The following is a 12,434-nucleotide window of genomic DNA, read 5'->3' on the forward strand; positions in this document are numbered from 1 at the left end:
CCATGTCTCTTCCTTCCCCCTTCTGCCCGAAACGGATGGGAAGGTCAATCCGTCCGACTGGATGAATGATATTCCCCCCAAATCCTACTAAAGGATGAGTTATATCTTGGAGAGCATCTTCTGGGAAGCTTAAATTCCTCAAGGCAGAGAGACTTATGATATCGGCCGAACTGCCCGTATCAATCAATACCCGTCCCACCTTCAAATTTGCTATTTTCATTACAAAGACCATGGGATCATTGTGCAAAGCTCTGACCTCACCACGGTCAGCTTCACTTATGATCACTTCAGGAAATGGCTCAGCTTTAACAACGTCCATTTGCATCACATTTGACAGGTTTCGAGCGTCCTGCTTGATTCCTTTCATGGTGGGGCCGCCTGAGGCAAAGCCTCCTGATATGACGGCCACAAAACCTGAATCAGTGCTATTCCCATCATCTTCCTTGTCATTTTTCTTTTCGCTTTGTTGCTTTTTCTCGGACGTGTTGTCTGTCCGCTTGAAGGTGAATTTGGATTTGGTCACATAGGGTTTCAGTAGACCCTTGTCAGCCAACTTATCCAACAGTCTCTTCAAATTGATACACTCATTCGTGTCATGACCCACATCCTTGTGGTAATGACAATACTTGTTTTTGTTCCTGTACTGGGCTGAGCCTCTCAGAGGCTGAGGCTTCTCAAACTCAAACTTGTCTTTTATCTCCATCAAAATAGAGTACCCATCCTTGTTGAACTCATACTGAGGCTCGTATGTCTTGGTTTTCTTTGACTTGGGTTGCTGGTCATCAGCTACCCAGATTTCTTTTCTTTTGTTTCTTTCTTTCTTTCGACCGGCCGAGTCTTGCCGAGAAGATTGTTTCTTCTCAGCCCCCTTGGCCGGCTGTTCTGATTTGGTGAGCGAACAAAAATCCGCGGCCTCAATATAGGCTTCGGCTTCCCGCAATACACCTGCGTATGACCGAATCTTTTTTCTTACCAAATCAAACTTAAAACCATTATGCCTTAATCCCCGGAGAAATTCTGAGTAAGCCATTTCGTCCGGAAGATTATGAATTTGGGCTTTTTCTTGGTTAAACCTTTGGACGTACGAACGTAGTCCTTCATTCTTTTCTTGGACAATTGTAGCCAAGTTGAGACTTGTCTTTCTTGGTGGGATGTTGTATGAGAAGTTTCCCACAAACAACAAACTGAGGGTGGTAAAGCAATTGATGCACCCGGCTGGGAGGCTGTTAAACCAATCCTGAGCTACCCCTTTGAGAGTGGCCGGAAAGCATCTACACCATGTAGCATCATCTACACTTTGCAAGTACATCAGATTCCTGTACGAGGTAACATGTTCTTCTGGGTTGCCCGTACCATCATAGGCACCCACTAGTACACTCTTGACTTTTGCTGGTTGAGGAGATGCTAATATGTCTTGCGAAAACGGAGGCGGCTTATCTCCCAAATTCAACAAACGCATCTGCCAGTCAATGGGCTGAGGCTGAGCGGACGTTCCAGCCAGGTAGGGAGTCTGGCCGAACATCTGACCATACGGCCCATTTTGCCCAAAAACTTGGGGAGTTGGTTGCATCCACCCATTGAGTACCTGAGGGGGCTGATATGGCAACGGCTGAACTGGTCGGGGAGTAATAGTATGACTCTTGCTAGAAGCAGCCGTGTTGGTGTATTGGGAGAAAGATTGGTTGGAGATTCCCTCCGGCATGGTTGGGGTAGAGGCCGTGTCAGAGTATGCGGCCCTCTCCCTTTGTCTGTGCCGAATGTAATCCCTTGCATCCTTAAAACGCTGGGACGGTTCAGCCTCTACTCTTTTTGGCTGTCTGCCCTTCCCCCCAGCCGACTGTGTTTTCGCCAGCAGGTCAGAGAAATTGGTCCGAGGGACTCGGGGAGATCTTCCGTGCGGACGACGGAATGGGGTATTACCAGCATCGGTTGCATTGGTCTTGTTGTTTGCTTTCTTAGAGATACTTCCTCCCCCTTTTTGCTGGACAGCCGCTAACTCCTTGCGGAGCTTAGTCAGCTCGGCCATTAAAGCAGCCGGGGAAGGTTGTTCGGCCTCTTCAAATGAGGCGGTCAAAGGATTGCTTGAGTGTATGGTAGTATGTATGTCCTCTACATATCCATCTTCGCCTGGACGAGGTCCAGAATTAGGTGCCTGACCCTCTATTGCCATAACGGACGAGTATCCCCACAGACGGCGCCAGATGTTTCGGGGTTTTTTGTGATTCCCTCGGATACTGGTCACGCTCTGCTGGCAATGAGACTCGGACACCTGCAAAATAACGAATATTCCGGTGTACGGAATATTCGCCTCCGACGCTCAAGTTAGTGAACGGAAACGGAAAAGGCTAGAGAAAGAAAGTAGAGAGAAGTTGGAGCTTTTTGATGCTCCGTATTTATGTTATGTCGCCAAAATCCCCCTCCCATCATAAATGATTGGGGTATTTATAGGGGTGAGAACATGTACCCCTCTAGGGTTTATACCCTAGAATTTCGTGACATGATTGGCTGCGCAATCAGAAGTCGCCATGTGTCGTAAGGGGCGCCGTTTTACGGCTTTCAAGGTTTTCTCAGGATTTGGGCCTGAGGTCATCAGGGCCCTTTTCTCTTTCTGATTTTAGCATTGGGGCATTTAGAGATGGCTGACATGTGTCACTATGACCAGTGGACACGTGTCACATTCTCATAGGGCCACGTGTCACCTGTTTATTGGGCCACGTGTCACTATGAGATTGGGCCACGTACCTGGGGTATTTTTACCCTAAACAATATATATATATATATATATATATATATATATATATATATATATATATATATATATATATATATATATATATATATATATATACACATTATGAAGGGTATAATTGAGTACTTTTTATAAGGTAGGGATACTTAAGTTTTTTATTTTTTTTTTGCTTTTGATAAGGATTATTTAACTTCAACCCAATGAATAGATAAGATGAATTTTATTAATCGGAGGGTTAAGATTCACGGGTTACAATTTCAAAGTACATTATTTTGTATTATATTTTTTTATTTAATTTATTTTTTCCCATCTATTTGATTTTATTGTGCTGCCGCATAAGGTTATAAAGTTCTGGAGTTTCTTTAATCCTTTGTTCTTCTAATTTGCACCTAAAAAGTGAAAATAGAATAAAATCAAACAGCGGATATGTTGTTCTTTGTGTTTTTGCTAATTCTACCGTAGTGGTTTTGAGTATCTTCTCTATTTAGAGATAGGCATCTAATAAAAATTAGGATTCTCTTAGTATTATTTGCATTAAAATTAACTCTGCTTTTAATATTCCTTTACCTAGTCAATTTGTAATTGTAATGTTGACTTATTTTCAGCATCCTACCCTGCACAAGATGGGAGGTGGTACTTCTTCACCCCGAGAGAAAAAAAGTATCCTAAGGGAGGTCGTCCAAAACGAAGCGCATCGAATGGTAAATGGAAAGTCATATCAAAAACATTTGATATCAGGGATAAGCTTAATGGAATACTTATTGGACATAAAAGAACTTTAGATTACGAGGAAATAGACGATTCTAATGAAAATATTTTGAAACAAAAGAAAAAGTTTAAAAAGACTGATGATGATTCTAATAAAACGATTAAAACGATTTGGAGTATGTACGAATATTGGATCCATGAGTCTGACGAAATACTTCAATTGAAAAAAGATTGTGAGAGTACAAGGGTATGTAATTATTTTACTCAATACTTAGTTATTTATATTGTTTGCTTATTAAATTCTCTAGTCTCTATATTATTATTATTATTATTATTATTATTATTATTATTATTATTATTATTATTATTATTTATTATTATTATTATTACTATTATTATATTAAATGTTTTATTTTGACAAACTTGTATATAGTTGGATTACGTGCTATGTATAATATACAAGAAGGAAAACAAAGGAAAAGGCAGAAAGAAGTCAAAAAATTCACCACTAGTAGCGACTGATAAAAAGGAAGGACAACTTGTACTGAATGACAAACCAGCTGAGGATGCAGTCATCACTACAATAACCGAGCATCCCTCCACTAGTCTTCCTATCCCATCAGCCTTCGAGTTTGGAAGTACAAGCAGTAGTGGTGCGATTAAACCTGCTGAGAACGTAGATGTCTGCACTACAATCGAGTATCCCTGCACCAGTTTTTCAATGCCATCAACCTTCGAGCTTGGAAATACAAGCAATAGCTTCATAAATAATGAATTTCCCGACCATACAAGTATTCCATCAACGTTCGAAGTTGGTAACACTAGTGATACTAATAATGCTAGTTATAACTTCGACGACATAATGATAGATTTTTCGTTGTGGAACGAAGTAGGTTTAAAAGATTTTTTTTGATTTATAGAATTTTGAAAATATAGGAGTGAAAGGAATTCTACCTTGAGGTAAAGGTAGTGGTCGGATTTTGATGAGCCAGTAGATTTTAGTTATTTTAGACTGTTAACACAAACTTAAAGTTAGTTTACTTTGTTGGGTTGCTCTAGTTTCTTGTTTAAGGTGGCATCAAGAAACTATCCATCTTCAGTCGGAAAGTTATCCTTTAATTTAGTCCTTAATAATATATTATACACCTCCGTTTCTTTTTAGTTGACACGTATTCCTTTTTAGGAAGTTTTTTTTTAGTTGACATGTTTCCTTTTGGGGTAACTTTTTAACCTTGTATTTACAAGTTACCCCACTTGCTTTTTCATTCTCTCTCACTCTCTCTCCTCTCTTTAATATATGTGCCTAAATCAAATACGTCAACTAAATAGAAACGGAGGAAGATAGTAAGAGGTTGGAGGATACCAGGAAATAGGGGTGAACATAACAGGGTACCCTGTAAAAATTCCAAGAACCGAAACCTGTTGCAACAGGTTCCTCAAAATGGGAATCGGAACCGGAACTTGTTGAACAGGTTCCTAGAAATTGGGAACCAGAACCGGAACCTACAGGTTCCGGTTCTGATTCAGGGTACCCTGTATTATAAAATACTCACTAACTTTTTGTAGATTTTTTAATAATAAAAATGATTAGTCACTAATTTATAATGTTTACAACTCGCAAATAAGACAAACTAATAGTAGTTGTCTTACAAATTTAATATATATATTTTTGTAATTGCAATTTTGATACATATTATTTAAAAATTGAGTACAAATTAGTGTATAATTAAAAATTAAGTGATATTTTTATCAGGTACAGCGTACCCTACAGGTTCCGTTTCCAAAAATTTGAGAACCTGATCCGGAACCTGGCTGTTACAACAGAAACTCCAATTTGCTACCCGGAACCGGAACCTCTTGTACAAGTTCCGGTTCTGATTTAGGGTACCCTGGTTTTTTGCTCACCCCTACCAGGAAATACATTGCTCGAAAAACACTCAATCTTGCTTAACACCTTCTACACATAAGATGGCCTAAAAAAACATGAGGGCCCGTCATGTTAGGGTATGATCGCAATAGGAAGCGTACTTGATTTTTTATAAAGTTAATGGTGTGTTTAGTTCGAAAAATAGAAATGGAGTGGAAAGGAAATAAATAAAAGGGGGGAAAAATCCATTTAACTATCACCTTTTTATTTGTTTGGTTTAACCATATAATGGTGTTTGTTAAGACGAGGGTAAGGGTATTTGTTACCCCAAGTTTTTGAGAGGTAACAAATGAGGGTAACCATTACCCTTAGGTAATAGTAATTGTTACTATGCCTTCTAACCAAACACATGGTAACGGTATTGGTTTAATTTATCGAATCAATTTCCAAATCAAAAAAATATAATAACGAACCAAATGCCCCCTAACAGTGTAAGTGATTGTTAATCATACACTGTTGACATGTTTAGGTAATTCCTAAGAATATATACATTATTACATTTTTCATTGATCTAAAGTACGTAGTAATACAAAAATTAGGCCTTTAAACTTTTTATAGACATGTTCTAGTAGTAACACAAGAGTCAAGAGGTATGTTTATTATACTCAAATAAATCCACATTTTGATAACCAAATAAATTGCTTATTTGATGAAATTTGTTGAATTACTTGAAGTCGGTGAACACAGATAATTTGTTATAGTATATATTTGATCATCTAGTTGCTTGCTCCATGACCAAATTATGTTCGGAACAATTAGTCACGTAGCTCATGTATTCAATATCAATAGATATCAACCATCTAATATGCTTGAATGATACGGGTCAATCAAAACAATGTGATCACAACTAATGTCGTCGAGAAGAGGGTGTATACTGTATAGGTTGATTATGATTTCTAAGTCAATTTGTTAATAAAATAAATCTATTATTCAATTTACCTTATTATTACAAAAAAAAATGGTTGTGTTGATGACTTGCTTATAAAGTAATAACTAATTACTCCATATTTAAACTTTGTAATATGATTAAGGAAATTTTGATATTTATCACCTTCTATTAATCTATTATGTCCATTTTAGCAATTACCACATTCTTTTTTTTTTTTTTTTTTTTTTTTTTTTTTGGGAAATTACCACCTTCTCTTTCAAAAACATCAAAAGTTATCACCTTCTTGCCTCCCAACTACTACATGATGTATTTATTCAAGTAAATACTGGTATAGTTGCACTAGTATAGCATATTTCGTATAATATAAGTTCATATCATACAAAACTAGATGTGAATATAGTACATATTGTATTGGATTGATAAAATTTATTTGGTATGACAATATAACATTAGGGTCTGTTCTCTTACGTTGAAATTCAGTTCAATTCAATTCAGTTCAGCTGAGTTCAGTTCAGTTCAGTTCAGTTCAGTTCAGCTCAATTCAGTTCAGTTCAATTCAGTTCAACTCCTAATTTCCTTTTCTTATAAAATATTCATTTCAGTTCAGTTCAGCTGAGTTCAGTTCAGTTCAGCTGAGTTCAGTCAATGAGAACAGGCCCTTAGTTTTGATGTGATAAATGTTAGGATTAATAATGTAGTCTCTAACTTTTGAACCATTAGATAGTTTGTATCAAATTAGTGCTTGCTGAATTTGAGTATGGAAAATGGATTGAGATTTGAGAACTGATATTTTGGATAGGGAAAAGGAACGAAAAGGCCAACCAAGAAAAATAAGAGCCAAAAGAGTAAATCTAGTATTTTGGTAAGGGTAAATCCGTCAAAACACTAGCGCTAACCTACAATTCATACTTCTGGCTAGATCAGAGGTGGCCATCGTGCAGGCTAGCTAGGTGGACTAGGCCAGAGTTAGGTGGGTTGTGGGTCGGGGAACATGAACCATTTAAAAGTAGGGTGGGCCGGGTCAAGGATTGGGTCGGAGAAACTGGATACACTAGAGTTCTGGTCATGGGTTTGGGTCGCAGGTGGGTCGAATTGGGTTCGTGGGTGAAGTGGGTTGAGGACTTGAGGGTGGGTCAAGCTAGTTTCACCGGTTAGGTGGGTCATGGCTTAGTTGGGTTGAGACTGGATAGTTTTAAATTTTTTATTAGTTTTCTGTTTACATTTAAACTTTAGATAATTAATTTAAAAAGTGATTCGGTAAGTTTGTTGGTGAACTGGATTGGGATAGAGGGTTGGGTTGAGACGTTGGTTTAGTAGTGTGTGTTGGGTCGGTATAGGTGGGTCGCGTCAGACAAGCCCAAATGGGTTGCACGAGTTGGGTCAAAATGGGCTAGGCCGACATGGGCTAAGCTCAATTTTTCGGACCACAACACGCCCAACCTTTTTAAGCGAGCTGTGACGAGTTGTGTCGGGTTGGATCTGGGTCCGACCCATATAGCCTACGAGCCAAGTTGGGTCGGATGGGCTGGGTCCATCCCAACCCATTGGCCACCTCTACTTCTGACTTCTCATTTATACTCCGTTTCATCGAGCTATCTCACATAGAGAGACAACTACACTAACAATTTCAATTTAGTAATTCTTATAACTCTCTCCACTTAAAATATAAACCCTGAGAAAAAAAAATTCCCCAAATTCCCCTCAAAATTTCCCAACATACATTGAACTATATATATAATATATATAAACAAAAATATGTTGAATGCAACTAATTAGTAATATTATAAAAATTATATTAATATTTAACATAAATTAAATAGCTTACTGCATATAAAATATAAATATTAAACGCTAAAAGTGAAAATAAACCGATTAAATATTATGATTTGTATTATATTTTAACACTTATGTATAAAAGTGGGTATCCGGAACTAGAACCAATACCCATTGGAACCAATTCCAATTTCTAATTTTAGAACCCGGTCCCAACTAATTCCAAGTCCGGATCCTAAAATTTTAACCAAGTATCTAGTTTGCTCACCCCTATCTCACATAGAGAGATGATTACATTAACAATTCTAATTCAATAATCCTTATAATTCTCTCCACTTAAAATATAAACCCTATCAAACCCCCCCCCCCCCCCCCACCCCAAAATATAAACCCTATCAAACCCCCCCCCCCCCAAATTTCCCTCAAAATTTCCCTAAATTATAAACCCTAAAAAATAAATTCCCAGCGAGTTCTTTGATTCTCCTCGTTGCTTTTCAATTGAAGCTCTCTGATTTTTGTTTTTGGTGGGTTTTCGATCTTTTTTCTTTTTTTTTTCATTTTTTATTATTTGAATCATCTTATACGTATGATGTATTGTTATGGACTTCTGCTGTTATTCTTCCTTGTTGTTCTCAAACTATGAATCTCTTTCCCATTTTCGATATTTCCTTGTTTCATCCCAAAAAAAATTGCATCAATTTTAAGAGCCATAATTTAGGGTAAAAATGAAATTGCAAAGAAAATCATGGGAAGAAAACTGAAATCGTTCCCACAATCTGCTCTTTTTCAAGGGTAATCAATTTGCTAATGAAATTTTTTAAAAAAAAGTATAAATCTTTTAGGAGGTTGATGAGGGAGGTGAACAGAATGAATTAATTTAGTTAATTAAAAGTGAATTACAGAAAGAGAAGACTGAGGTTTATACTTGAATTACGAAATTGTGTTGCTTAGGTAATGAAAGCCAAAAGCTTCAATTTTTATGAATACCAACTAAATTGCATAATCAACTGAATTGTAATTTGGTATAATTTTGTACTCTTCAACAAAACAATGCATAGTTTTATATTTAATTACAATCACTGCTAGCTTATTTGGAGCCTAATGAGTAATAGTAACAAGGCAGGGATAATAATTGAGACATAATTTTAGGCAAAGTTTTAAGTAGCGTAGTATTTGGTTCTAGTCTTGACATGTCTGATGAGGCTGCAGTGTGGTGCCCTGCTCTGTCTTTATTGAGGATCCCATTAATTTCAACTATGTTAGCGTTCTTGGCAAGATTTACAACTTTGGATTTGATCACCTTGCGCCCGAGGTTCTTGACCCTGCTGCCTGTACTAAGCTAATCAGCCCTATCCCGATCCCTCCAACCCTTGCCGGTTGTAGTGTGTCTGCTCCTGTACTTCCTGACCCTTCCAACAAACGCATTCTTATGCGCCTTTATGGGGTCCCCTCTCACTGTCGTCACTGTATGCTTTCATTCCTGATGATGTTGTACTGGGAAGTGGAAATGTCTCGCCCCTGATTTCCAAGTTTGGGCTGACTCTGCCGTTGTTGCTGATGGCGTGATATACTTTCACTGCCATAAATTCCAATCTCGTCTTTGCGCTTTTCATATAGCCAAGAAATAATGGTTGAAAGTCTGGTGGAATTTGTGCTTTAAGGACAAGGACAACAATAATCTTGATATGAATGTCGGAAGGATACACTTCGATGCAATGCTTCATTTAGGCAACAATATCTTGTGCTTTGCTGGTTGGATACCCATATATCCTACGCCTGCTGTATTTACTCTTGAAATTGTCTTTTACAAGTTCGAAGTACTAGTCACTGGTGAAACTGTAAGCATCAAGGCCTGCGACTCCTACTCATATGACCTTCCAAAGGCTAAAGGTGTGCTTCGTTTCCTCTCTATTTAGTTGAAGGAGGCATTGATAGATTTTAGTCCCAAAATTTAGCACGGGGGATTAGTTTTTGAGTCTTGTTTCATTTTGTTATTTGGTAGCTCTATGAAGGTGTAGAATTTTCATATTTGATTGTGAAGGTCATGATTTTGTTTGGTTGTTTTCAGCTGTGCTACTATAGTCCTGTAGTACTATGTTCAAATCTTACACTCAGTGTGCTTCATAGTCTAGAACCTGTGGTTGTTTTATGTTGCGTTGTTCAGTTAGAAAAGGGCTAAAGTGATTAGTATTTGCTCTTCGTTTATCAAGATTTTCTACTACCGTCTATCTTGCGTTGCATCATATTCGGTCGTGACCCAAACCAATTATGTAGCGAAAAATGTCAATTTTATATTGTGCTACACCGTTTTATCCCCGTCGAGCCAACAATAATTGGTGATGATAATATTTTACGAACGAAATTAATCTTGGTCACCGACATATCTTTGGTCTTAGAAGCTGAATTAATTGAAAGATTTGGGTCTAACTAGTTGTAAAATTTAATTACTCTTTATATATATATATATATTTTGTTAGATATTTGACTTATCTATGTGTTTTTTTTTTTTTTGAAAGATATCTATGTGTTTACATGGCTTGTCTATTATTCATCAATAAGTAGAGTATTTATACAAAACCTAAGAACATAAGATAGGAAATAATCTTCCTAAAAGATATACTTAAATAATATCTTAACATATAATAAACATAAATATATTATTCTCCTAATAAGATCAATACGGAAAATATATCACACATATATTTTCCGATATTATCTCTAACACCCTCCCGCAATCGTAACGGCAGTAACACGAACGTTGCGATTGGAAATTCTTCAAATTGTTGAAGCCGAGATGCGCACCTTCAATTTTTTTTTCTTTTCTTCAATGATAAGAACGTTTATCTTTTCGAACTCATCTGTCATCAATCAAACAGGAACGTTATTCTTTTCGAACCTGCAAATATAACAATTTAATCAAATATTGGTTTTTTAAGTAAACCACACTCAAATTTCTTATTAGTCTTTCATAGTAAACCACACTCAAATTTCTTATTAGTCTTTCTGAGCAAAACCAAACTCATATCCAAATGAGCAAAATCATGCTCGAATAAACTCACAAAAAAGAAAAAAAATTGCACAGCGGAATTTTTGGGTATCCCAAGATCTAACCTGCTCTTGATACCATGACAAATAAGGGAGAAGAAATAATAGAATGGTTTTGTATTTCTTATTTATTATTCATCAATAGGTTGAGTATTTATACAAAACCTAACTTCACAAGATAGGAAATAATTTTCCTAAAAGATATACTTAAATAATATCTTAACATATAATAAACATAAATATATTATTCTCCTAATAAGATCAATACGGAAAATATATCACATATATATTTTTCGATATTATCTCTAACATTATTAAATATAATGTAATTATCAAAGTCTAACGCATTAAAAAGATTCGAAAGGCTTAATAGATCAAATGATCAATACAAATATAATTACATTATGAAACTGAGTACGGTATTAAAATTTAAACCTAAAACAAGAACGAGTTGAAAAAGAAATTGCAACATATCTCTCTTAACAAACTGTTTGATAATGAAACGGACTTTTCGGGTCAAGTTGCTTGCACAAAGCTAAATATGTATGAAGAAGCATCCGATCTCTGGACACGGAACGATGAACATTAGACTTGGTATGCTTGCAAAAATAGGTAAGTTGATCCAAAGTGGCACACCCTATACTTTGTCCCAAAAACATAAACAACCAATTCATACGCCTCTTCTTGTTAGCTAATACAGGCGCACAACTGTTTTCACTCTTACAAAATCTACACGTCCGAAGAATAGGGTCGGTCCATTGCTTGGGTGCACGATCACGGTCACGCCATTCACCTTGCCCTTGTATAACAAACTTAACAATCTCTTGGAACTTTTCTTTAAGGTCATAGCTCACAATGTCGATTGCCTTACATATTTTACATCTTACTTCGCCGGAGATTTTATTAAATCCTTCATCTAACAGTTGTCGTAAGGTATGGACCGTGGCTCGCCGTTCTGTTGCCCAAGGGTACGGTGGTGCGATTAGCTTTTGGCGTTTGATTTTGTAAATAACTTTGGGTCGTTGATTAGACTTTGACACATCAAGTTTGGAAAATTTAAGCGAGAGAGCACGCTCGAGGATAGAATCACGTTCAACTTCCATAATTCTTAGTATACAAAGAACGTTGATGAAGAGTGCTAGAATAGAATTGTGTTTATGTGTTAATTCTCAATTTCTCATTGCCTATATATAATGCTATCAAAATAAAGACTTGGAGTCTAAGGCAACAATCTAACCATCAAAATATTTCCTAAAATTGATTCTCCAAATTATATACGTAGTATATTCTATCCTATATTCTCCAAAATCTTATCCTAAAAAGGGTTCTATATATAGCAATTT

At 36.6% G+C, this 12,434-nt stretch overlaps 1 protein-coding gene across 1 annotated transcript; it reads right to left on the minus strand.

Annotated features, from left to right (window-relative positions):
* Window positions 1-11,570: 11,570 nt before the first annotated feature.
* On the minus strand, window positions 11,571-12,194 carry LOC145603881 (uncharacterized). Its single transcript, XM_081659853.1, has one exon. It carries the CDS (start codon window positions 12,192-12,194, stop codon window positions 11,571-11,573), a length of 624 nt encoding a protein of 207 aa, XP_081515979.1.
* Window positions 12,195-12,434: the final 240 nt, after the last annotated feature.

This window comes from Chenopodium album, chromosome 22, assembly GCF_948465745.1.
Source record: "Chenopodium album chromosome 22, dcCheAlbu1.1, whole genome shotgun sequence".
Taxonomy (NCBI): Eukaryota; Viridiplantae; Streptophyta; class Magnoliopsida; order Caryophyllales; family Amaranthaceae; genus Chenopodium; species Chenopodium album.

Coding starts and splice junctions, on each gene's coding strand:
- LOC145603881 (XM_081659853.1), bottom strand. CDS start 12,194: ATGGAAGTTGAACGTGATTCTATCCTCGAGCGTGCTCTCTCGCTTAAA.